We start from the raw sequence: 27,905 nt of genomic DNA on the forward strand, positions 1-27,905 counted from the left end.
AGAGTATCTGCTTGGTTCAAGAACCGGAGTTGAACTGAAGAGTTTTGGTTTTAACAAAACCTCAGAACACGTCAGAAAGCTTGTTGTTATGGAGCAAAAACATGTGAGAGCAAGTTAACTTTACCCTGGATTCAGTCCCTCTGCGTGATGTGTACATGTGCAAATGACCTTCTTCACACTGTTCAACATTACTGATTATCATAAATAATAATTATTAACCCAAAGAATAATTAGTCATTTCAGTAATTAAATACATTTATACCGAACCATGATGATTATTTATGTTGATTATAATAAACAGTAAAAAGAGTTTATTAAAAATATTATTTTAAATAATCTTGAAGTGTCCTTCATCTTGGGACGGAACAGCGGACAGATAAAAGATGGCTTTAGCAGACTGCACGGCTCCTGTGATGGAGCATCTGTGGAACAAAAGTTACAGCTTGACCCAGCTCGACCTAGCTGGGGAATTGTGACCTTTGGGCCACAAACGAGGCATTCATGTTGCTACACCTACCCGAGTACGAGGCTGATTCTGCATGTCTTGGGTCAGAGCTTTTCCCCAGAACATGTCACCTGTGGCTCTGGAGCACATAACTCTGGCTAAAAACAATTTGCTCATGTTCAATAAGACATCGAAGGAAGGAGCTTTTCAGCTGTTTGTCTTGGATACCTGCATCTCCACAGCATAATGACACAAAAAGCCATCATTTCCTACAAATAACACATCATAGTAACAAAAAAAAAAAAACATCAGTCCAAACCTAATCATAGAAACAAAGTTATGTTACAACCTGAAAACAAATATATTATTCTGACTGTTGTCTCTGAGTTCTGAGAGAAAAGGTGATCAAAGACCTGGTGAGACACTTCTGATGCCATCCCTGATTTCAGGAGTGAGCTGCATCAGTCGTAGCGCTGGTTCTGGTTACATCTTTCCCACTGGACCAGTCTGGGAAAACACGACTTTACAACACTGAACTGTTTCATGAGTCTAATTATCACAGAGCCATAATTAAAATTTAAACCAGTGAAAAGCTGAATTAAACGGCTCCTTGTGTGATGAGTCTATGTATTATATATTCCATTTTATGAATTGGAATTGTTGATATAAAAGTACTTTTCTACAAATTTGATCTCGATAGTGAATCATCTATAAAACTAATTGTCAGAAACATCAGACACAGACTTTTATTCATTTGTGACACGGAGCTCTTTATTCTCCAAAACATGAATCGAAACAGCTCAGTCTGGCTGATGTCACTACAATAAACACACACAGTAGAACATTTGCATTCACAGTCTCATTTCTATATCTTGGAAAACCAATTCAGAATTAGTTTATCCCAGAATGAAAGCGATTTTCCCTGTTGAGCTAAACGAATGCTATAGGAAAAACTCTTAAAATAATGTTCCAGTAACAGTAAATTAGAAATGTCCCCTCTAAAACATATCTTTAGTACAGAAAAGAGTGAGAGAGCTGCCAAAACAAATCAGTGTTCGAGGAAAACAATGGATTCCATTGTACAAAAGTCAAAATGGACGAGTTCCAAATAGTTTGTACCAGTCTTTAACTTTTTTGGTCATTTTTCTTGAATTTGTGCTTCTTTAATGGCTAAACTCAAAACTATTTTTGTTTGTTTGTCATTTATTCCAAGAGTAATCCCAAAAAAGTAATATGAGTGGACATGAAAATGATGCTGTTGGTATTCAGTTGTTCTCCGTTCACTTGGGGGTCTTAAGTTGTTATGAAGTCTCCAATAATGGTTTTATTTTCATCCACCCATTCCAGTATCTGCCATTACATGTCCAGATGGTCTACTGCCACCTCAGAGGCTTCAGTAGGGTCTCCATACAGCTTCAGCGGCAGCCATGTTTGTTGGGGAGCTGCTGTGGCTGGATTCCACCTCTACACTCACCCCTTCATTCTGATTGGGCAGAGACGGGTGCAGAAAGGGGGAGCCTGTAGAGGCATTACTGCATGGAGGCAGGATTCGTGGTGGTGTACGAGATTCGCTGCTGCTGCCTCCTCCGGCCATCATGGAGAACTGGTATGAACCGGCTGCGGTGGAGTAGTACAGGTGATACGGTGACGAGGTGGACTGGAAGGGCCCATTCTGAGCTTGGTGAGGGGTGTTTGCTGGGTAGGGAGGAGGCAAGTATGTGTGGTACCGCCCTGTAGGAGTGGTTGCCATGGCTGTTGCCATGGTGATGCCAAGGGCACCATTAGACACAGGATTATGGGATGGGGTGTAGGAGAAAGCCGCTGCCGTAGGGGGGTAGTGCACCCGAGGATCGGAGAAACGGGAGTCGGGCAAAGAGGGAAGTGAGGTAAAAGATCGCTCCAAAGTCATCCTGGGGTCACTGAAAGCTGTAAGGTCAGGACCTGAGAAAGGGCAAAGGTCAGGGACAACCATTACTCAATTATCTTGTGTGTGTGTGTGTGTGTGTGTGTGTGTGTGTGTGTGTGTGTGTGTGTGTGTCGGGAGGTTGTTACCTGTGAGTCTTGACGACAGGTCACTGAGTGAGGAGCGGCCAGGTGAAAGTGGATTGGCTGTGTGAACAGTGGGCGTGGTTAACTGGCCGAGGTATGGATAGGACTGGTCATAGGACCAAGATGGAGATGACTGCATCTGCCTGGAATCTGGGGGATACAAAAGCAGAGAATAGGCTGTTCATTTAACAGCTTTCTTTTGTGGACTTCTCCGAGTCACTGCAGTAGTCCAGGCCTGGCTTCTCGGGGTTTATAGAACGAAAATAAGATTTAGCGCTGGCAATTTGACCTAACTGATAAAAACTGGTCATAACAAGCTTTAAAATGTAAGACAACAATCAAGAAATTCTCCCAAGATTTATAAAAGTGAGGGAGCAATGAATAGCAAAAATCACGACTTAAAGGTTGAATATGGAACACGGACACTATAGTGACATCTAGTGTTTAGAGGTGGTAGTGCAACAAACCGTCTGGGTGTTGGTTCACTGCTGACATGTGAAGTGACCAGCCAGCACCATGTCCAGTGACGAATAGTGCAGGGTAAGGACTCATTTCTAATAATATGTTTATTTTACAACAGAGTTTACCTTTAAAACATCTTCTGGGTTCAGAATCAGCTGCTTGACTTAACGAGTCCGCCATTTTACACAGCCCAGGCCTTGCCTTGCCAAGCAGACCTTTTACCGTAGCAGTGCCACCTAGTGGCTGGTAGATGTAAACATAAACCCAGTGTTGTGCGCGTCAAAATAAAATTTTGATTCTTTTTTTTTTATACTTATAAAGCTTTTAACCCTCTCTCTCCCTAAACTTGTTAGATGTTAAGAGTGTGGAGTGAATTTACCGTTACCTTAATGAGCCACTGGCAGCAGCTTTAATATTTTCCTTGATTTCTATTCTTTTAAACTTCTTGCACACACGTCACATTGTCAATTATTAAAAAAGTAAGTTCTGATTCACAGGTTAATTCTGAAGTTTTTGGAATTTCAGGAAGAAGCTGCTTTGACACCATCCAAGTTATTTAAAATGTTCCAGTTTACCATTTTTTGACAAAAACATTAATTTTCTAAAACAAATTGTCTGCAAATATATGATAAAATATTGTCAAAAAATCTACATGGTTTAAGGTTAACGGACTGCATGTCTTTGAACTGGAGGGTTTTTCTTCATTTCAAGTGTTTAACTTTTTCACATGTATACTTTCTGCTAGCAGGCTATCATTTCCTTTTTGACATGCTCACACACACACACACACACACACACACACACACACACACACACACACACACACACACACACACACACACACACACACACACACACACACACACACACACACACACACACACACACACACACACACACACACACACACCATAAGTACTTGTTTAACGTCATTACCACTGAATGGCAACGAGGAACCGATTCTGTCTGCTGGTTCCACATTGGGTCTCCACAGCAACCACAACCCACACACTTGCATGTACACACCAATAGATGCACACAAACACACACTGACAACAATGGCTCTCACTACAACCACAAGGACAAACAACGAGTAATGATGCAAGCCGTGTGGAAAGGTTGGGGAATTCACACACTCGCAAACGCTCCAGATTAATGTGGCTCATTCCTACATTCAAAGATGTGGTGTCTATTACAGTACAATAAATGTTGAACCATAGAAAGGAGGGCAACAGTAGAGATCAGAAGCTGCCATTGCAGTCACAAATAGTCTTGATTAGGACAATGATCCAATGCCTGAGACTGCATGGAGACACTCTTGGTGTACTTGTGTTACTTTTTCTTCTTTCCTGCTCACAAGCAGCCAAACTCTTGTTTGTACTAGATGAGACAAAAATTGAACTTTTTGCTCATGTTCACAGATGGAAAAATGAAGCATATCAAGAAGATAACACTATCCCTACTGTGAAACATGGAGGAGGCTTTGTTATGTTCTGGGGCTGCTTTGCTGCATCTGGCACAGGGTGTCTGCATCTGTGCAGGCTACGATGAAATCTCAAGGCTATCAAGGGATTCTAGAGAGAAATGTGCTGGCCATCGTCAGAAAGCTTGGTCTCAGTCGCCGGTCAGGACAATGACCCAGAACACACAGCTAAAAACACCCAAGATGGCTAAGAGGAAACAATGGACAATTCTAGAGCGACTATCAATGAGCCCTGACCTCTATCCTATTGAGGACCTTTGAAAGGAGCTGAAACATGCTGGAAAAGGCACCCTTCAAAACGGACACAACTGGAGCAGGTTGCTCATGAGGAGTGGGCCAAAATACCTGCTGTCAGGTGTAGAAGTCTCATTGACAGTTACATGAATCGTTTGGTTGCCTCAAAAGGTTGTGCAACTAAATATAAAGTTTGGGGTACCATCATCTTTGTCCAGGCCTGTTCCATGGGTTTATTTTTTTAAACAATTTTGTTGAATAATGGTTGAAAAGCAATATCTGACTTTCATTGGTTAAATTTAAGAGTTTTTTATTATTATTTATTATTACTTTTCTCAGATTCAAGTTATTTCTGTGACCATTGTGGGTTTTTTCTTTCACTGACTGTACGTATCCTTTCCAGTAATCACGGGAACTATTATAGTCGTTCCACGCATGACATGAAAAACGATTAGCATGTAAGATAATGGCCCAGGCAACCACATGCAGATCTGTGGGCGCCATGAGCGATTCCAGTGTCTTCTGATGGCGTGATTATCAGAGGTGTTATGTCCCACCACTGTGGTGTTCTCGAAGTATACAAACATAGGTCAACTGAATTTGTCCCGGCATGAGGTTAATAAGTTATGAATGGAAGTATGAGATGCTTAGCCCAGTGAACTAAAGGGTAAATGGCCTGTATTTGATCTAGCGCCTTCTAGAGTCCTGGAACCCCCCAAGGTGCTTTACAACATAATCAGTCATTCACCCATTCACACACACATTCACACACTGGTGGGGGTGAGCTATGATGTAGCCACAGCTGCCCTGACAGAGGCGAGGCTGCCGAGCACTGGCGCCACCGGTCCCGCCGACCACCACCAGCAGGCAACGTGGGTTAAGTGTCTTGCCCAAGGACACGACGACAGCGACAGACTGAGCTGGGCTCGAACCTGCAACCTTCCGATTACGGGGCGAGCACTAAACTCCTGTGCCACCGTCGCCCACTCTTGCCTTGCTAGGCTATGAGATGCTAACATCATTATACGACTCAACATGAGGTTGCTTTCTACTGTAATTACTCAGTTGGTTCATCTGATGACCAAATCTTTCCTACCAAGCTTCAGGCAGTAGGTTTTTGTATTTCCACCATCTGTAACCTTTACCTTAACGATTTTATTATCACACCGTCCCATTGCACATTCAATTTAGTTCACTCATCCTTGTGAGAATACAAAGACCATTTATAGTTTGAAATATCAAAGAGACTAAAGTGAGTTAAAAATGTTCATAAAACTACACAAACATCACTGTTCAAAGACCCACTCTATTGAAAATTGTCTTTTTTCTGTTTTTACATATTCTTGAGGCATTTTTCTTACGCTACCGGACACTTCTAAAGAAATTTAAGTGTTAAATTGCATTTCTGAGTATTTCTGCATTCCAATCGCTGTGAATCAGCAACAGATGAAGAACTTCAGTCTAAAACTTACTGGCTTCGTTACACCACACACCCACTGGGTGGAGCACAAACACGTGTAACATTACTTTTCCGTTAGAGCGGGCGGGACCGTTTCACCTCGTCACCTCCGTGCGTCTCCCAGCAGGTGGCGTGAAGGAGGAGCTCAGAGCCGGTGGATGATAACGGTTTATGTTTTACCCAGAAAGAACAAACACATTTCCTGATGATAATCTCAGTGGTCCGGATTGCTGCTTGGAAGTCATCCACCTGCTCCATCTGCTGCTCCGAGCTCCTCCTTCACTCCACCTGTCCGACTGTGTCCTCCACCTGCTCCACGGTGCTGCTTTGTCCGCTCTGACCAGCTTATGTGCGAGCGAGCTCGGTCCAACTGTCTAAACTAAATTGAAAAAATCTAGCCCAGGCTGGATTTGAACCCGGGTCCCCTGCGTGCAAGTCGGGAGCCTTACTAGAGTGTCCCTGTTCGTGGCTCCGCCCACAACCCAGTAGCACTTTTTTAATGAGCTAATGTAGAAACTCAGTACCAGAAAACGGCACAGGTTTTGTGATTTTGGCTAAAACAGCACAATCTTAGTTTAAAGACCACTGAGAAAAGCAGCTAAAAGCGATTATTAGAGTGGGACTTTAATGTTAGAATCATTAGACAAACAATAACATTTATTGCATTTTTGGTCAAGTTTAAGGTCATTCAAAAAATTTAATTAGCTTTTCACCTTTGACCTTTTCTAGAAAACTGATTAGACTTGTACATATAAAGGTTGAGAACCCTGATCGGATTATTTTCCCACTAATAATCTTAGTTGCATTCACTGTCTTTGTATCCTCCCGCTTTTTATTCTTACCAGCTGATACATGAGAGTGTGGGGGGCTGGAAAATGTGGCAGCGTTCAGAACTGTGGCCTGGCGGCTGTTTACGGGGGGCTGATGGTGGTGGTGGTGGTGATGAGGGGGGGTCACCCTAATGGAGCTCCTTCTTAGCTGCTCCAGCTCCGTTAGCCGCTCAGAGAAGGCCAGTGAGCTGGGCTTGACCTCATCCAACTTTTGACGATGACCTAGGAGAGAGAGAATAAAACCTTTAAAATTCAACTGGAGAGTGATGTGTAATTGAATTAGAGATACAGCAGCAGCTTTGGGTTAAAAAGGTTTGGTATTAGGTTTAGGGAAGATGGAAATGGAACAGCGAGATTGCGGTCTGTCACACTGGATGTGGAGCTGCGGAGCTCTCAGACTTCAGTCTCTTCCTCTGGGGACGGTGGGGGCGCCCTTCACCTCTAGGCTCACCTATTTCTTCTAATCACATAATTGCCTTTTATCATGAACACCTTCTGTTTTTGGCCCGTTTTACTCATCACAAGCAAACCTAACGCCGTCTCATATTTCTTCTGGCTTTCAACATTCTGGAAGAATTCCCGCGTTTCATCACAGCGCAGGAAAGAAACTCCGTTGCAACAGGTTCATTGCAGTTAAGAATAAAGCTTTGTGAGTCAGATGTAGCTCCTCCCTCATCAGAAATGTCCCTTGTAATGATTCACGGTGCAATAACAATATGTCAGAAGGTAACGTGCCAGGTGAAACCTAAATGCATGACAGTTTAGAAATGGTCCGGCCACACGTAGGTTCACTGCAGGATTTTTAAACTGTTGGACAATTTAAAAAATACGAGGCTACACATGTGGCGGTAAACATTTACTGATATACCGGTTTTGGTGGTTTCAAAGCAGCACGGCAAAAACTACACATGAACAGATTTTTTTTTTTTTTTTTACCGTGTCCTGTCTGACTGTGAAGCAAACAGAATTGATGTCTGATAACAAGCCTTACAGATTTACTCTCAGGTGGAGCATCAAAGCGTCTGCTTTTAAGTAATTTCATAGACTATGCAAAGCAATGTGCTTTCAGCAGATTCATGAGTACAATAAAGGGCCTAAAATAATCAAACAACCCTGAAAAGAGGAACTGACCTGGATTTGAAACGTATCGCAGAATTAGTCTATCTGCTGAAGAACATCAGTATTTATGTGTGGAAGGTACTCACGTCGTGGCTCTCTGGGACCATCCACTGTGATTTTAATAGCTCGCTGGTATGTCGCTACCTGGGGAGGGTTGGTGAACACTGTGATTGTCAGAGTGAAACTCTTTCCTGTAAAAATGAAGAGATAAAAAAGGGAAAGGTGGGTTCCAAAAGGTTGGATCAGTTAAAGATCAGAAAAAATTCAGGAGAACTTAATCTTGTGTCCTCAGTAAGTCTGTTAGAATTAAAAAGTGATTCCTCGTGTGTCCAGGGTTGGCCCCATCGACATAAATATTGGTTGGCCCTGCACCCGTGAAAAAGTGATGGGCTCCCCCAGAAGCCCTCAACTGTCACACCCAGGGGGAGCCCAAAAATGATCCAGTTTCAACATATATTACATTGTCTATGTGTAAATATGTGGACAATTTATAAGCACTAGAACCTGGCTCTGTCACAGCTTAAAACGAAGACATTTCATCTCCAGGTCAAAGCTGGAATTTACATCAGAGTGCTGATGTATGCAGGAATTTGCAGAAGCAGCAAAATTAGCGTAGTGCAAAATGTCCTCAGAAATCATCTGGTTCTCCATTTTTATCCGCAATCCACACTCTCCACACACACACAGCTAGTTTAAGGTGTAAAAGTATAAATGTAAACATAAGACAAGTTTAAACAACATCCAGAAATATAAACATATTAGAAATGTAAACAGTCACATGTTGAGGTTTCAGGGTTAACTAGCTACACGTAAAGGTGCTGTAGTGCACTAATGTCCAGCAGGATCATTGTTAGTGAGACCCCCTAGCAGCAACATTCAGTTCAGTGATACTCTTGTATAAAAGCTGTCTAACATCCTGTTAGTGTGTTTTTATTGCCCTGTATCCTTTAACAGCTCACAAGCAGGTCACAGAATACTTCTCACAAAACTGTCTGCTTGACCCTTACCAATTTGGTTCAAAAAGGGCCACTCCACTGAAACTGCTCTGTTAGCAGTGACGGAATCCTTAAAAGAAGCTAGAGCGACTGCCTAATCCTCAGTGCTTATCCTGCTCGACTTATCGGCAGCATTTGACGCCGTAAACCATGGCTTCCTTTTGTCCACACTCTCTACCATGGGCATCACAGAGAAAGCACACATCTGGTTTCAATCGTACCTCACAGGACGATCATTCAGTGTATCTTGGCTTGCACAATGCTCTACCGTGCACCATATTGCCACAGGAGTCCCCCAGGGCTCAGTACTAGGACCTCTTCTCTTTGCCATATACACCACCTCACTGGGTGAGATCATTCGATCACATGGCTTTTCCTACCACTGCTATGCAGACGACACCCAGCTCTATCTGTCATTTCCACCAGACGACCACACTGTCTCTGCACGAATATCAAACTGTCTCTCTGACATCTCAAAATGGATGAAATCCCACCATCTCCAACTCAACCTCTCTAAAACTGAACTACTTGTCATCCCAGCAAAACCATCCATACAGCACAATATCTCAATCCAAAATGACTTCCTATCTCTGGTTCCTTCAAAGGCAGTTTGAAATCTGGTTGTTGTGATTGATGAACACCTGACCTTTAAAGATCATGTTGCCTCTGTTGCTCGTTCATGCCGCTTTGCGCTGTATAACATACGAAAGATAAGACCATACCTAACACAACATGCCACCCAGCTCCTGGTGCAATCTACTGTCGTCTCCCGCCTCCATTACTGCAATGCCCTTCTAACTGGTCTTCCAGGCTGTACTGTGAGACCTCTTCAAATGGTCCAGAACGCAGCGGCGCGTCTGGTCTTCAATCAGCCAAAAAGAGCACACGTCACCCCTCTGTTCATTGAGCTCCACTGGCTACCGCTAGCTGCACGCATCAAATTCAAATTGCTAACACTAGCATGAAAAGTCCGAGATGGTACGGCTCCCATCTACCTGAATCCTCTTGCAAAAGGCTTACGTCTCGGCCCGACCGCTCCGGTCATCACAGGATCGTCGGCTAGCAGTGCCTACACCACGCCCAGGACAATCTAGACTCTTCTCATGCATCGTTCCACAAATGTGGAATGACCTTCCAAGCACTACCAGAACAGGGGCTTCCTTTTCAATTTTCAAGAAACTCCTGAAGACCCTGCTCTTCACAGAGAATCTTCTTAACTAGCACCCCTCCCTGCACCCGTCCCCCCCTCTACTGTCCACTCCTTGTTCCCTCCTCTCCATGATTGATGCCAAGTTGTTGTTGTTATTGTTGTTGTTAGCCTCAAGGGCAACATGCCGATTATCACTTGTAAGTCGCTTTGGACAAAAGCGTCTGCTAAATACATAAACATAAACATAACAGACAGAAGAAGTCTGAAGAGATGGTCAGCAGGTGGTTTGTGTTCTGCAGGATGTTTGTCGTTTTTCAAAGGCAGCGAGTGGTGAAGATGTCATCCAGGGCAGGCAGGTGTGTGCTTGTTGTTTTCTCTGTTTTGATTACTCTCTGCAGGGACTTTCTGTCAGCTGTAGAGCTGCTGCTGGACCCCACCAGGAGGCTGTTGGTCAGGACACTCTCTATGGTGCAGTGATGAAACCACACCAGCGGTTTTTGTGGCAGGTTGATCTTCCTGAGAGCCCTCAGGTAGTATAGCCATTGTTGTGCCTTCTTTATCAGACAATTGGTGTTGTGTGTCTATGTGAGGTTCTTTGATATGTTTGTGTCTAGAAATTTGAACGGTGACACTCTCTCAATGTCTATTCTAGTGATATCACCCAAGTTACCCAAGTCTTTCATTTTATTTGTGGTTTTTAGTGGTTGAAGGTTACAATAGTAGCTTACTGCCTATGTGCGTAAACAAGTTTTTTTTTTTTTTTCAAATTATTCTCGTAAGTGTTTGTGCTGCTGTAACAATTGAATTTCCCCACTGAGGTATCAGTAAAGTCTATTTTCATCTATTCTAACCTGTAGTACTGATGTGCTGCACCACCAGATCGTACTGCTCAAAACTGAACTCTCGTGAATTTTCGCTTTAAAGACCATTTACCTCACATAACCCAGACATATAGACTGTTATGGATTCTTTACCCATAATTAAAGGTGCTGATCATAAACATAGAAAATTATGACAAAGTTGATTTGTTTCAGTAGTTCCATTCAGAAAGTGAAGCTTGTATATTAGATTCATTCATTACACACATATTTCAAATGTTCATGATTATAACTGACAACTAATGAAAACCCCAGAATATTACAACATGAATTAAGTTCAATGAAAAAAATGAATTTTAGAAATATTGACAAACTGAAAAGTATGAAGATGAAAAGTATGAGCATGTACATCACTCAGTATTTAGTTGGAGCTCCTTTAGCCTGGATTACTGCAGCAATGCGGCGTGGCATGGAGTCCATCAGTCTGTGGAACTGCTCAGGTGTTATAAGAGCCCATGTTGCTTCTGAAAGTGGCCTTCAGCTCTTCTGAATTGTTGGGTCTGGCATATTGCATCTTCCTCTACCCCATAGACGTTCTATGGGGTTAAGGACAGGCGTGTTTTCTGGCCAATCCAGAACAGGGATACCACGGTCCTTAAACCAGGTACTGGTAGCTTCAACACTGTGTGCAGGTGCCAAGTCCTGTTGGAAACTGAAATCTGCATCTAAGTTGGTCAGCAGCAGGAAGATCAATGAAGATCGATTTTTAGAACAATTCATCAGCTTCGCATTGGATGCAAACTCACACGCCTTGTGTGTGAGCGTGTGACTGTAAAGTGTGCGTGTATGTTATAACTAAAACACTGGTGACCTATTTTAGGTCTGTATGTTTGATAATGGAGCCCTATAGTTTTTATAGTGCTGAGGAAAATGAATCAACCGGACCAAAGCACGAGGATATTTTAGTCACTTTTCACAGATGGCCACAAGAGGGCATCAGAACTGGTACATTTACTAAAAGTATACTGTGTGTAGTCTGTTTTATTCACCATGTACTCTCTAGTTAAACAGTTAAACACAAGAGTACTTTGAACAGAATCTAATACAGAAAAACTGTTTACAGTTGGAGATTTGGTTTGATAAAGTTCAACAACTAGAGCAAGAGGAAAGATGGAGTCAGTGTTATTCTAACAATAAACTGGCTGATTACACACACACACACACACACACACACACACACACACACACACACACACACACACACACACACACACACACACACACACACACACACACACACACACATCAGGTACAAAAATCAGAGGTACTTCTTTAAACTACTCCTGACACATTATCAGTTCAAAGAAAGATAATTTGTGTGTGTGTGTGTGTGTGCGTGCGCGCGTGTGTGTGTGTGTGTGCGTGTGCGGTTACATATTGTCAAAGAGAAAACTACCAGCGCTGTCTAAAAGAGGAACTAAGTGTGAGAATGAAAACGAGCTGCCTCTGGAGGCACACACAGATAGAAAAACACGGCATGCAAGAATCATAAAATACAACAAATGCTAATTGTTGCATTACTTGTTCACAAACTTTACTTCTGCTTTTGATTTGCTGTTGGCTGTTCTGCAGACGCATGTGCACACCTGTGTTCAGTTGATTTTAACCATAGCTGTGCTCTAGATTAAAACCACCACAGACATGTTCAGGAGCTTTAACACTTTTTATGTTGCCTCTGGTGCTTTTATAGATATTTAGGTCCATCTTCACCAAACGCTCACAAAGGTACTACTGCAACCCCATTTGTTGCAGACTACGTCCTAATTAGATCAAAAGTTCTGCTGCATTTAGAGGAAAACCCCCGGTGTTTATGTCCGCTGTAAAAAAAAAAGTGTCTGATTCTCAAAGAGCTGCACTGTTTGTGACACACATTTACCATTAAAATCTCCTGAGAGTCAGTGGTGTTTGCATCTCGGGGAAGAGAAACAAGGAAATCCTAAAGCTTCTGCTGGTCATTTACATTCACAGAAAGAGGGCAGGTTTATCTGGAAATGTTGAAGTGATCATCTCTTCCAGTGAAGAGAATCCGATTGTTCCATAAATAAATGACTGCCTGTGGGAACATCCTTTATCTACCAGCGCATGTTCAGAACAAGAAAAAGACAACCTATTGTTAAAAACAACGGTGCGACAGTGGCACAGGAGTTAAGTGCTCGCCCCGTAATCGGAAGGTTGCATGTTCGAGCCCCGCTCAGTCTGTCGCTGTTGTTGTGTCCTTGGGCAAGACACTTAACCCACATTGCCTGCTGGTGGTGGTTAGAGGGACCAGTGGCGCCAGTGCTCGGCAGCCTCGCCTCTGTCAGTGCACCCCAGGACAGCTGTGGCTACATCGTAGCTCATCACCACCAGTGTGTGAATGTGTGTGTGAATGGGTGAATGACTGATTGTGTTGTAAAGCGCCTTGGGGGGTTCCATGTCTCTAGAAGGCGCTATATCAAATACAGGCCATTTACCATTTCTCTCACATCCACAGAAACTATCGACGATTTATTGTGATGGAACCCCCATCCCTAGTCTGTGCATCCATGCCTGCATGTAGGTGCGTTTCATTATTTTTCAGTTTTGATCAATTAATACAGTGAAGATAAAGAGTGACTATATGTCTAAATGTTTGTCCTTGTTTCCTATTGAAGTTCAAAATTGATCATCAAGCTCCAGTCGGATTTCTGATGTTGGAAGTGACTTTGTTTTTTATCCTTTATGATCTGCAGATCACTCTGAGAAACATTTGTTTTTCGCTGCTAGCTCTGTCTTCCCTTTGTGTCTTGGACAGATGCTAGAGAGTGCTAATTGCTCCGACCTGCTGCACTTCATGGGAGTGTTTGTTCCAGTAAATAATTACTAGTGTTTTGTTTTGTGAATCTGATTCTGAAAGGAAGCGGGCAACAGAAAGAATAAAGAAGCAATTTGCATTTGTGCTGCACCTGACAGTGAATTTGCCTGTTTGACTTTTTTTTTATTAACTAACTTCTGAAGAAATCTAGCCGATTCAGCTTCTGCCTGAAATTCCAGCTAAACAAAGGAATCCACTTGAGAGAACAGCTAATAAAGTCCACAACCTTGATGTGTTCAGTGCAAGTGCAGCGCAACTCATTAGTGTCTCTGTGTGAATAAAGCACTAACTAATGAACAACTCTGACACTAACATCCACCCACACACACTAAAAGAAACAAACGCTCCAATCAAACTAATGAATTAGTGTCAAAAGTAAAAAAAAACTTCCTCTGAAGACGAGCAGAGATGTCTTCAACAGGAAAACGTGATAAGAGCTTCGTTAATGTAGTTTGCTATTCATAAGAATCAATCAGACCCAACCCTAACCTTGAGTGAATATGTCAACATTGTGCATCTGCTTTTATTTTGACAGGAAGGAAGATAAATGAACCACCACTCTAATTTTATTTATCAGTTTTATCAGTTTAAACAGCACCACCCAAATGATTAATTGCTAATATTCCAACAGTGCTGTGTGTCCTATGAAGTAATATTCCTATATTCTCTGACCGGTGAATGAGTACCACTGTTATGTGCTTGAGTTAGTGTGTGTGAAAGCGTTGGCGGAGTTGTGTGTACAGGATCAGTGTTTTAAATAGATAAGTAGGGACATTTGCTTATGACTGATATAGCGTAACTGTGGTCTAGTGTGTCCGTTAAACACAGAGCTGGGGGAGAGAGGAGTGTGAGGCAGAGTGAGGTAGACATTAAACCGAATGTTAGAAGGAAGTTGAATGAATTATGTTTTTTTTTCTACTTGTACTTCCCCTTCTTCATGTGTTGAGTGCTTGTGCAAAACACATCTATTAAATTTCAACCAGCATGAGACCGAGCTGTCAATACAGCTATTACAGCTCTCCCTGATGTTTCTCAGCTGCTTGTGTCGGCTTACAGTTGCCGAAAGCCCAGTTCACACGGCAGGATTATATAACTGATGGACAATATTGAAAACATAAGAGACCCCACATGTCATGGTAAAAAGACCGTTTTGGTCCTGCTATGTGCTGTAGTCGGTCCCGTGGCAAAGACGACACTCTGTACATGGAACAGATTTCACTCATGGACATTCCCCAGTCAGACAGGAAGTCTCGCAAAGTCTCTTGAGACCTAATGCTTTCTGATCCACGCTTGTTTATCCTTAGGCACAGACATGCTGCGATATCGAGCCAAGACAATCCAACATTTTAGATGTCCCTGATTTGTGATCAGAGCAAGCCCTACGTCTTTCTGAACAGACCAGATCTTAACACCACACACACGGCAGGATTATCTGATAAGATTATGTTTAGAGCCATTACAGTAATCAGAGTGTCCCTAAGCTTGTAGAGAGGGGAGAACTGGGTGAAAAGTTAGCATAATTGTCTTGTCATGCGTGCCTGGCCAAAGTTGGTATTACTTTTATTGGGAGGTTGGTCTTAATAAAAGAAACTAGAGGCCTGAGTCCTGTAGAGTCTGGGATGGAAAATGTGGGTTTTACAACATTTCTCTGGACCTTTAGGTGAATTTTCTGAAAAGATCATCAGTTGTTTTGAATTTGTTCCATGTGTAAATAATCACTGCCTCTATAAATGACCCGATGCACATTGCTAGGCAGTAACACTGTTGTTACGTCTGTTATTCTTAGGTTAACACACACCAGTATGCTCCAGACCAGAAAACACCTGCTTGTTTTTACAAGAGCTCATCCTGATGATCAGTTAGTTCCAACATCTCATCAGCAGATCCCGAGGGATTGTTTTACAGTTTTTCTGTTTTCTTTTGTTTAAAACAAAAGGATCTAATGAGGTTTATTACCACAATTTTCCTTAGTCAGGTATATCATGTATGGACTTTTATAAATACTAGTCAATAATGTTAAGTATGCATGTATTACTACATTTTTACATACCTCTTCCACTGCGACCCACAAAGCGCAGGTCATTGAATCTGGCCACTTGGTTCTTGATGGCCGCCGTGGCATTGCGAAGCTCTGCTGAATAATTCTCATCATTTCCAGCCATGACCGTTACCATGGTACCATCAGGGATATCACCCAGAGCAACCACCTGGTGATCCAGTTGAGAAAAATACAAGAGTCAATAGTCGTTAAATGTGTTTTTATTAAGATGGATTTTCTCAACTATTATATGTATAAATATGGCTGATCATAAGTTTGTTTGTCATTTAACTCATGAATGAAAATTTCTGATTATTCAAATACTCTGAAATTATTTTTCATTTCGAACTCATCTAAGGCTTACTGGGTCCAAACCTGGCCACTCTTGTATGCCCAGACTCTGGTTGTAAGAACATAAAGTACCAAGACCCGTCGGCAGGACACTATGGCTTCACTTTTTACCGAGGTTGAAAGAAGAGATATTACCCTCACACACTTGCTATGGTCTGTGCTCTACAATCACTGGTCTGCATACACCCGTTTAAGTCTATTGTTTATTTTACAATTCCTGAAGCTTCCTTTAGATATTTGCTTTAGTATAAAATGTAACTAGATGCATTGAGGGAGCATGTTCTCTATTTCAATACCTACTGATTATATAGACTCAGAGACACTAATTTTCATATTAACCCTTTGATGCATGAATTATGAAATCTTCGAACATGATTTTTTTAACAATTTTTTTCATTCGTCTTTAGGTGTGAATGAAACAAATTTCAACAAATATCGTTTGTAAAATTTTATAATTTATTAATAACTTATTACATGTCCACCTCAGTGGACAGTGTGCATTCTGAGCATGAAATATGTTGGCTTGGCTTACTGAAGTACAAATGGAGGGGCTCCAATGCAATAAAGTCTTCAACAGCTGTGCTTAATAGCAAAAACAAATAAATAACAATTTTGAGTACCTGTCCACTGTAGTGACCATTATGCATCAAAGGGTTAACACATATATCCCCCAAAACAATCAGTGTGCAAATGAGCAAGGCAGTTCTTGCCTGTGTGGCAGTTGGTGAGGCCTTTTTGAGGCTGGTTTTTAAAGTGCAAAACACTCCTATACTCCCACCATTTCTCCAAACCTCCTCCTTAAGTCACAATCCCACGAGCCAAGGAACTATGGATGGTGTCCTGGAGCCTTAAGCCTTCTAAGCTAACCATAGAAACATATAGGTACTCTGGGATTAAACCTTGTAGTAACACAGGGATTAACCAGAGGTACACCTCAGAGTATCAAAAGGGATGATGCTTTAAAAGGCCCTCTTTGGTAAAACAGCATTAACTCATTGGGCGAAAAAGAAACATGCATCGTCTTTTTGCATGATGTCTGGTTGTTATTGTTTGAACATGAAATTTTTATTTATGTGTGCATATCGTCCATTATCTGTGAGAGGCAATGACATCCACTCATGACACTCCACAACGATGCATTGTGGACCAAACACACACACACACACACACACACACACACACACACACACACACACACACACACACACACACACACACACACACACACACACACGCGTAAAAGACTAATGCATAAAACTCAATAAATCAATCTGCTGTCTCTCTCTTTCTCTCCGTGTGTGTGTGTGTGTGTGTGTGTGTGTGTGTGTGTGTGTGTGTGTGTGTGTGTGTGTGTGTGTGTGTGTGTGTGTGTGTCTTCTGCAACTAGTGCTGCTTTTTCAGAAATGCATTTTGTTTCAGAACAGGAAAGCCATCCCCCCCCCCACACACACACACACACACACACACACACACACACACACACACACACACACACACACACACACACACACACACACACACACACACACACACACACACACAAGGGAATACAAAAGAAACCAGTGAATCATCAGACTGCGTTTTAAAAACACTGCAGATGAGTAAATCTGATGATTGATTTTTGCTGTAGAAAAAGACTTTAAAGTCCTGCAAGGCGAGCCTCTGTGACACAACAAAAAGCATCACACGGCGATATTACAACATCTTTTTTTTGATATTTTACTCCACTGTTTATTTGGGGGTGTTGTATATTACCCTGTCGATGCTAGCTGCCTTAAAGGATGTATTAATATTTGATTTAATCTCACAAAACTAGTTTTTTCAAGTTTTGGGACTTTTACAGTGAACAAGAGACAATGATGAGATTAAGAGGAATAACGCTGCGGTGAGCTGAGGGGAAGGGGTCCGCTGTCGGTGACGTACACGTTTAATGAGTATAGCAGAACAACATTCCTGGGAATTGGGAGAAGTTTAGTATAAGTTTGTTGTATTTGACGACCAGAACAATTAATAAGTCTTTTCCCACCTGGTTGTTTTCTAAAGTATGCATTGATTTTACAGAAAAAGGTTGAACATAGTGATAAATATTGTTACCTGGATGGGAATTACTTACAGGCTATTGAGAAATCAAATGTTCACATCACACACCGGCTATGCTTAGGTGAGATGCCTATATTCATACAGCGCCCTCTAGAGTCTTAGAAGCCCTTAAGGTGCTTTACAACACACACTCATTCACACACCGGTGCTGATGAGCTACGCTGTAGCCACAGCTGCTCTGGGGCGTACCGACAGAAGCGGCGCTGGAACAGAGCTTAGAACATGTTTAAGATTTTAATTTGATCAGTGAAATGATAGTTTAGGTTAAAACCAGAGTCTCAGGTGGTTCTGACCCGGCCCAAGCAAATGCAGGTATTAACTCACTGGTTTCCTGTCTTTCTCCAGTGGGAAATGTTGGTTTTATTGATCCAACTGGCTGGTCTTTATGATGGAAGTCTCAGGGTGAGCAGAGGTTTTATTTGTTATATTGATGAATTTTTAATAAAAAAAAAATAAAAACTTGAGGAATGGCAGAAATGTGTGTGTGTGTGTGAGAAATTAGATCTAAAGTCAGTTACACCTCTTACATCAGGGTACTTATGGCAGTACATATTGGGTACTTTAGTTACGAGGGCAAGGCCCTTTGTACCCATAAGTACTGAGCCGTTTACGTACGGCCACCAAAAATAATAAATAATTTGACAGTTTCACAAATAAAAGCATGAATAGAATACTATTATATGTATTGTAATACACTCTATTATTTGTTTTGTTGTACTTTTAACTTTTTTACTGAAGTATACTAATTTGATCTTCATCCCACGTTTATATTAAAGACATATTTTCTTTAGTGATGAAACTCACCTTGAAAGCGATGGGCAGAGTCTTGTTGCACCTCCAGTGGGAGGGGAGCACGGAGCACAGGAAGTTGGGACTGTCGGTCTTCACCAGCTCTCCTGAATGGTCCGAGATCACCTGGTAACAAAGCATCCCGTCACTTCCTGAGCGGAGCGGTTATCGGAGCGGTGTGGTTTTACCTCTGCCATGCCGTGGTCTGAGAGGCGCAGCTTGCCCATCAGAGCGCCCCCCCCACTGGCCTCCTGTGCCCCCAGGGGCAGTGCCTCGGCCATTTTCCCTCCCGTGGCGAGCGAGGTGGAGGTGGGAGTGTAACGCCGGCCAGGAGCTGGATCTATTAGACAAAGAGGGAAAAAAGGATATTTTTTTAATTATCTGTTTTAATAAGTCTTATTGTTGTAATGTGATCAGTGGGGAAGAAAACCCATCAGCTCTTAGTATGCAAGGCTAATCTCTCCTTTTACTGATACTTCCTGGTTAACAGAACCAATCCGACTCCTGGTCAGTGTAGAAAAATGCTACATTTATCCGTTTCACTTTCCTCTTAGGAAATAAACAGGAAGTCTCAAATATGGAATGCGAATGCAGCGAGTCGGGACGCGAGTCAGAGATGGATGACACACCAGACAGCGTAACGATTAAACTAAAGTCGTTCCCGTTTGTTCAGACTCCCCACAGATAGATTGTGAAAAGTGATATACTATCAATAAGTTCATCTGAGGACAGTTCCTGCCTGTAGTGTAATTATCATCCATTAAACGCAGGAACTGAACCTGCGGGGATGAAGGATGCAGCTGTTGGTGACTGGCCGGAGACGGGACGCCTCGATGGAGGCCACGGACGCTCCACGGGTGGAACCAAAACCAAAAGCAGCGAGAGGACTTCAGTAGTTTTTATTATGCTGTTTTACATGTTAATGATGGTGAACGGCCATCTGACCTAGGCCACCTTTGGTTTTTAGCTTTGCACCAAAGCCAGTGTCTGACTGGTCGGCAAGTGTTGGTGACACTTTTTGTGTTTGTGAGTTTCCAAAAAGTCTTCAGTTGTTTGCAAACGTTCTGAATTCCCCAGAGAGGCTCAGCCCTGAGAACGTATGAGGCTGCTCTGGCAGGGGTTGGTGACCAGTAGAAACCAGACGGTGCCTGGTGGGAAACAGAAAAATCCTCAAAGCAGCAAAACGGCTAAACAAACAAACGAGAAATCACATCCTAAATAATTCCGCTTCAGGTGGTTTGTATCTAGCAGAAAAAAATGCGAGAAACAGATTCATCCCGCAGCCAAACAAAACCCTGCAATTCCCGTTTTATTCTGCATAAGTAAAGTCTGTGAGACTAAAAAAAAAACACACTTTATTTTCACTTTTAGTTTCAAATCTGCTGAAATGCCTGTAACATCCTGCTGCTGGGGTGGGTTTTCAGTTGGTTGGGGAACAGAAATTTTGTCGTTTCTTATTTGATGAAGAATAAATCGTTGCAGCATGAATAACTACATAGTTGCACTAGTCACCAGTTCTGTTCCTGCAGGTCTAGAATCCTTAAAAAAATTAATTCACAAGATACTTTTTATCTTAGATCTCAGATTTATACCCGATTACTTATATTGAAAGTTTTAATTAGTGATTAACTACGAGGAATTCAAACATGCTGTTTTCTTACTTTTTTAAAAATGTATTTATTATTATTTTTACTGCTTTGTAATTGTTCATTACGGATAAAAATACATGGAAGAGAATTTTATAATCACACTTTCTTAACACGTTAAATATTGGCCGATTCTGGTCACATTCAAATTTGATTTAGTTTTTTTATTTTTTGGTGCAGCTACATTAGTGTTGAACACATCTCATAAATGTGCCTGATGGTGATAAGACTGTTTTTATTGCATTCCGTTGGCAGGCTGAGGAAATATAATCTAATTACAACAAATAAACAATTTAAAGAATCACAGAATAATCAAATTGTAGAAAATAAAAAATAATAATACAGAAAACTAATTGGATTAAATGCAAAAAGTTTTCAATTACAAGTTTGTTTTGTATGAAATCAAAACGATAAAAAAATTAAACATTTAAAACTGAAGCCAGGACGGTTAATAACAAAATGTCAGCATTGAGCAGAGTTTCAGGAGGTTGAAATCAGAGCTCTTTGTGTCTAAAATGTTATGTAAATTGTTCACCTCCACACAGATCCATCTGACTGCCTCTTAGTAGTGAACTGTACGGTTCGGACCTGGAACAGCTGGTGGTTCACATCCACCCTGCCCACTGGACCAGTTTTAAGCAAATCTATTCATCAGACCGATGAGATTTACTTATTTTATAAATAAAGCTTTGATTGATTGATTGATTGATTTTAGTTACAATATTATAATTTCAATAGATTTTCAAATTGTTTTTTTGTTTGTTTGTTTTTTTTTTTTTTTACAACAATCTTGTTTACAGCAGGATAGTTTTTAGTCTCCAGAAATTGAACACAGGATATTTTTTAATAAAAAAGAAATAAAAATGTGAGAAATACTTCACATGTTGAAGAGATAAATGAGAATGGAACCATATTTAGGCATAATACATTGAAATATAGTTTTTAAAGTGGCCTATAATATATTTTTATATTTATTCTGACAGAGCTGTAACTTTTATTAGGATTCAGCTTTCCTCGGGAGTAAATTGGAGGGCCTACCGTACTTTGCGTCCCACAGAAACACCATTTCTGCGCCTCTGTGCGACACCAACAAGAAGCCCAGGTCTCCTCCTCAGACCTCCCACAGCTCTGGTCTCTGAGCCAAAACTGTCCGAGTTTCTCTCCACAGAAAGAAAAACCAAGAAGTCCTGCTCCGGACGCGAGTGAGTCAGAGCTGCAGACACCTGCAGCAGGCGAGTCCCCCACGCTCTCTGGGACGTCTCACCCAAGGAGGAAGTGAAAGGAGAAGCGACAGACAGGAAGAGGAATGGGAACCGCGCTGCTGAAAACCTAAAGCTAGTTTTCCTCTAACAAGGTCAGGTGTGTAAGTGTTCCGCTAATCCTACTCCCGGCTGGATCAATGGCCTATCTGTCACACACACAGGCTCAGCTTTTACCGGCACGCGTCCGGATTTACATAGCCTGCTGTGTGGAACCGCTGTCAGCCAATAGCAGCGCAGCAAATGGAGAACGAACCAATCAGAGCCGCGTCCGTCCGAAAGTAGGCGCGGTTTATCGGAGGAGCGTAAACTGAGAAAACACAATTCAGTCATGAGTATAAAACACCCGGATGTGTGTAAAAAGAGTCTGAATTCAGACAAAATTATGTTTGTACTGATAAACTCTCTCTCTCTCTCTCTCTCTCTCTCTCTCTCTCTCTCTCTCTCTCTCTCTCTCTCTCTCGCTCTCTCTCTCTCTCGCTCTCTCTCTCTCTCTCTCGCTCTCTCGCTCAATCACACACGCACACACACACACACACACACACACACACACACACACACACACACACACACACACACACACACACACACACACACACACACACACACACACACACACACACACACATTACATCATATAAACAGTAGAGGGCAGTAAGGGATCTAATTCAAGGAACTTCTGAAAGTCAAAGAGCTAAATAAGTTGTTTCTATAGTTTTTAAATTACATTATTCTAACATCAGTTAACAAACAATTTAAATAATTTATTTAAATCATAAAAGATTTAGGATGCTCCAGGTGTTTATTACACTTCAACTCCGTGCTAATCAGTTAAATGATGAGAAATGGCCCGCACTTCCATAGCGCCTTTCAGATTAAGAGGACTCCAAAGCGCTTTACACCGATGAGCTACAGTGTAGCCACAGCGTTTTTAGCCCCGTTGACTCACATTCATTTTTTCGTTCTTCCGGGGACCCATGAGCCACCCGGAAAGGGAGGAGACTTAGCCTCCCTATATCTTGTTATTTACAAATCTCCCCATCACACTGTTTAGAACCTGCTTATTTATTTTATTGTATTTATTTATTCTTCATTTAACAGGAAGGTCTTTTTGAGATTAAAAATCATTTTCAAGGGAGTCCAAGAGGAAGCAAAATATACAGTCACAAAATTTCTGTTACGCATTTAAACTTCATGAAAGTGTTGAACCAAAATGCAGAAAAATAAAAACAAGAGTGACTCATACTGGTTTGAAAACAGACTAGAACAGTGTGAATCACAGAGCTAGTAAAACATCTGGATGGAATCAGAAAAAGCTATTTTTAAAAATGAATTTTAACAGTAATTTATGTCACATCCAAATGCTGTCAGAGGACATTTAGTTAAAGGCCACTTTGCCTCTGCTTCTAGCTCCTCATAGCCAAGTGTGTGTGTGTGTGTGTGTGTGGGGGGGGGGGGGGGGGGGGGGGTTTAAAATGTAAACACCTCATCTCTCATCGTGACTTGAGTTGGACATATCCTTTTGGAAATCGTTCGGTTCCTCGTCACCAGAATCTACACTTTTCTTGGTTATCTGCAGAAAATCTGTGATTATTTTCTAACCAGTAAAGAAAAGAAAAAGTGACAGAATGTTATTCTGATATATTCCTCTGTTGTTCATCTCATCCTTTCTGACTTCCTCACAGATCTAAACAGAACAGACGCTGCGAGCTACATAATCATGTAGGTAAAGAAACAGACTTGTGATGAGAAAGGAACAAGGAGAAGAGTTAGGTTTCACTCATCCAGCATTTCCCACAGACTGACCTGTAACCTGAGCTTTCATCCTCCTCCTCTCCAATGATCCTCCAGATATCAATCAGGATTTACATCAATAGATGAACTTCTTCCACAAGAGTCCTTCACCGCAGGCCTGAGAGCTTGAGGGACCTTCTAAATGCACCTTTCCAGCAGCAACACTCAGCTTTACTCGGATGGGTTTGGTTCAGTTGGATTGCATTTCCCAACAGTCACTGATTGGCTAGGGAGCTGAGTGATTGGTTCTGCCTGCTGCTGTTTCTGGGTTCAGAGTCTGTCAAAACCCATCCGACTGAGCTGAATGTTCAGCATCACCGCCACTGGCCCACAGACTGGTCACATGGTGCCCTTAATTTAATTTTGTGGCTCATCCCATCAACGACTGTGGGACAAGGGTGGCAATCCGCTTTGTCACTAAAGGTGTTCGAGTGAGGGTGGGCACCTGGTGCCCCACCCACAGTGTGTGATGTGTGTGGGTGGAGTGACGGCGCCGCTTACAGATCACGTAATGCATTTGTGTCGGGTAAAACTTGAGAGTTCCACAGGTGCTAGTTTGGGTGGTCACAACTCTAAGTGCTCTAATGACCTCTGGTCCTACTCAGGTCCTAACGCTCCACAACCTCTAGTTCTTCTCTCATCCTTTGGTGTTTCTGCATCTTCTCATGTCTTTTACCCCGATGTTCTAGTCACTTGGGTTCTCCGAATCTTTCACCGCCACTTATTCTGCAGATTGTAGACCACCATGATTTCCACTTGGTTAGCCATTGCCTGTTTGTCAGACTGGATCCACTCATGGTGGAGAATCCCACTCTGACTATAGAACCTTTAACCCAGATTAGACTCAGATTTTCCTTTACACTGTTCTAGCCACTCGGTTATGGTGTCCCATTGCCTACATCTTACATCCTGCTATTATCTGCTGGACTGTCTCAGGGTCATCTCTGAATTGTCTCCATGGTCCTATCTGCTGTTGCTCTTCAGCTAAGGGCTTGCTCTGATGCTGTCATGAATAGACTCTCTGTTGTCTTTGTTTTGCCACTGGTAGGATTTTCAGACGTCAACCACTTCCGCTACAACCTTGGACACAAAGTGTGACATTTTTCTTCAAGATCTTTTTTTCAAAACTCTTTTATTTTAGTTCCAAAGTCAAAATTTCTACACGTTGTTGACCTTAAATTCCTTAAGATTCCTCTTGCTTTATGGGTATTGAGCGCTATGGCTTGTGAGCTTTATCATACAGCTAAATATCTATTGGATCTTTAGGTACCAACTTAGCGTAATGTTCTCTGTGATGGTGCAGGTAGGAACGGTCCTAGCAGAAGTTCAACAGCATTTTCATCGCTTGATAAGGGGTGGGGTTCTAACTTGGTAACATGGAAGACATCCAAGCTGGTTTGGCATTTACGTCTCTTAATCATTCAAAAATTGCGGAAAGCATCCTTGGCCAATATTTTAGTCCTTGATCTCAAATAAAATAGCTTTATTCATGACAATTACAGTAACTCCCATAATTAATCATGTCAGAGCTCTGTCACATTAATGCAAATAAGTGATTGCTGGCCACGCCCACCCATCCATGAATGGCTGCTATGAAGTGAGGAGCTCTGATATACGGGAGGGGCTTCAAGAAGAGCCGCTGTTCCACCTTGCCCAGAATGGAAGCCTCCCTAAGTGTGGACCAGTGAGGTAAGGGGTGGTGGTGGTGGTGTAAATTTATTATATTTTATAAGCCTTTTTCATAAGACAGACATGCCGGCATGGCGTTGCGCGAATTTTGCGGCATTCATTCCGCCTCGCTTGGTAGTAATACTGCGGTAATGGTCTGTCGTATGCGCCCTGGCGCAACAGAGGCAGGTGTCATGATGACGTGGGGAGTTACTGCTGAGTTCCGGCTGGCAAATTTATTGAAAATGAAAGTAAACCCAGGCAATAAGGTTTGCTTTTTGAACAAAATCAGCTGAGATGGCAAACTGGAGCGCCGCAGCGCTCCATGAGCCTCTCTGTTAGAGCTGAAGCTCAGATCACCAGAGACTGCACAGGGACTGATGGGGACAGACACCTTTGGGAGCTGCTTGTTAAAAAAAAGTAACGATCACGGCTTCAATCGCAATAAAAAGCAAGTTATGTCCAAGATAAACGGAAGTGTGCGGACCGCTCCATACACCCTTTATGCTGCCATCATCTAATCTTTTATAAAATTGCCACGATTGCGCCACATTACCGCCATGGTCTGATCTTATAAACGACCTGTATCCTCCTCAGGGAGCCGCGGCAAATCCCGTTTTACAAACGCTCTGGTCCTGTAAAAACAGCCATAGAGTCAGCAGAGACCTACATGGAAGCCAAATGGGACTTCTGCATGATATGTCCCTTTCACAAGTATTTACAGACTGCTCTTTAACAAATAAAACGTTTCATATCAAAGGGAATGTTTGCACTGGTTCAGGACAAACGTATTCCCTGGTGTTTTGTTGGATCTGCTTTGGCAGAAAAACCCTAGAAAAAGCACTTAGCACAAAAACAAGATGCTTGGAGGCCTACCGCTACAGCTAGGTCTCAATACGCATGCCCAGAGACAGTTTCTGACACTGGTTGTAGGGTGTGAGCACACATGGAGCATCATATTGAAAATGTTCAAATGTTTACTAAAACAGCTGCTTTGAGTGGAAATAACAGAGCATGTGGCACCTCTAAAGGTTTCGGATCCAGCCTGACACACAACTAGTTTGATACCCCAAATCTGTAAGATGTAGATGATGGATGGATGGATGGATGGATAAATGGACAGACAGATGGATGGATGGATGATCCTGCCCCCAGGATAGTCTGAAACAAAATGCGTCAAGAGATTGTAAGTTTAATTTAATGATAGGACAACCATCGTAGAGGTAATCGCACACAATACATGATGCATTTAATACATGGACCATTGGAACCACTGGTTTTTAGGAACCAGTAACAGGCTTATGCAATACCCATGCTAACTGAATCCATCATGATAAGCGATCACCCATGACAGCCCTGAGAAAACACTATGACCCATAAAACTCTACCAAGGACAACAAAACACCAGCAATGCTCTTACTTTTGCTTATACACCCAACTACTGGATAAACCCGCATCTGGGCAGACCTTTAAACTACCAGATATCTGTGATGTGAAACTCGAGATCAGACAAAATACCAACAAGTGGAATATGACATGCTTTTCATTGAGTATTTGATTTAGTTAAAAACGTGATGTGTGATGGTAAAGACTAGAAGGTGCAAAAAAAAAAAAAAGCAAGCTTTACCGAAGAGTCCGGTGCCCGTCTGCCCTTTCCTCATCAGGTACACGGCCCAGGACAGGGGGCCAGTACTGGTGAAAACCCCAGGGTTCATAGTGGAATCCTGGGTGCAGACACAGCCGTGACCTCCCAACACCACGAACAACAACTAGCAAACAAAAATAAACAGCAAAGGCATTAACTGAACAATTATTAAAAAAAAAAACGTTTTATCTTCTAAAATTCCAGGAAAAAAATTGATTAGTAACAAAGCTGCAAAAGCGAACAGATTCGTTTCAGCTGGTCCTCACCTTCACAACCTGCTTTTATACCCTCCCTCTCATCTCCTCACCCACTCGTTTTGTGTCCTTTTACCTCACCCCTCATATTAGTAAAAACCAGAAAGACCGTGGAGTATAAAGTGCGAGGAAGGGGAGGAGGGAAAGAGCCAGTCAAGCTTAATTCATGCCTCCCTTCTCTAAAGCGTAGCCACAGGGGACGGAGCTCCACTTTGCCCTCAGGCTCTTTAAACCTGCTAATTTAATTTAGCTACTCAAATGATTTTCTCCATTTTTTCTCTTAGCCTCACTTCTTTTCTGTCACTATCTTTATTTCAAACTATTTTGACATTACAATAAAACAAAACATCAACAAAAAAAGCTTGATTTGGATGGGTTTGTCTTTAGTGTACCCCTGCTTAAATTACACCTCTGGTCTCAGCTT

The 27,905-nt window shown here is 42.1% G+C and overlaps 1 protein-coding gene across 2 annotated transcripts; it reads right to left on the bottom strand.

Annotated features, from left to right (window-relative positions):
* Positions 1-1,189: 1,189 nt before the first annotated feature.
* On the bottom strand, positions 1,190-27,473 carry runx1 (RUNX family transcription factor 1). 2 transcript variants are annotated; one of them, XM_054737442.2, is made up of 8 exons: positions 27,210-27,473; positions 19,404-19,555; positions 19,231-19,341; positions 15,988-16,144; positions 8,168-8,272; positions 6,975-7,184; positions 2,498-2,644; positions 1,190-2,386 (listed from the first exon to the last, which is right to left on the bottom strand). In XM_054737442.2, exons 1-8 carry the CDS (start codon positions 27,295-27,297, stop codon positions 1,839-1,841), a joined length of 1,518 nt encoding a protein of 505 aa, XP_054593417.1. In that variant the 5' UTR covers positions 27,298-27,473; the 3' UTR covers positions 1,190-1,838. The 2 variants fall into 2 exon arrangements, with proteins under 2 accessions (XP_054593417.1, XP_015813302.1); XM_015957816.3 differs by lacking the exon at positions 27,210-27,473 and adding an exon at positions 21,900-22,073.
* Between the last annotated feature and the right edge of the window lie 432 nt (positions 27,474-27,905).

This window comes from Nothobranchius furzeri, chromosome 3 (genome assembly GCF_043380555.1).
Source record: "Nothobranchius furzeri strain GRZ-AD chromosome 3, NfurGRZ-RIMD1, whole genome shotgun sequence".
Classification (NCBI taxonomy): domain Eukaryota; kingdom Metazoa; phylum Chordata; class Actinopteri; order Cyprinodontiformes; family Nothobranchiidae; genus Nothobranchius; species Nothobranchius furzeri.

Bases quoted from the DNA above. Each gene is read 5' to 3' on its own strand.
- runx1 (XM_054737442.2), bottom strand. From the start codon at position 27,297: ATGAACCCTGGGGTTTTCACCAGTACTGGCCCCCTGTCCTGGGCCGTG. The intron at 19,556-27,209 runs GTAAAGCTTGCT...TTTGTCTAATAG, and splicing joins GACGGGCACCGGACTCTTCG to ATCCAGCTCCTGGCCGGCGT. The intron at 8,273-15,987 runs GTATGTAAAAAT...TCATTTTTACAG, and splicing joins TGTGGGTCGCAGTGGAAGAG to GAAAGAGTTTCACTCTGACA.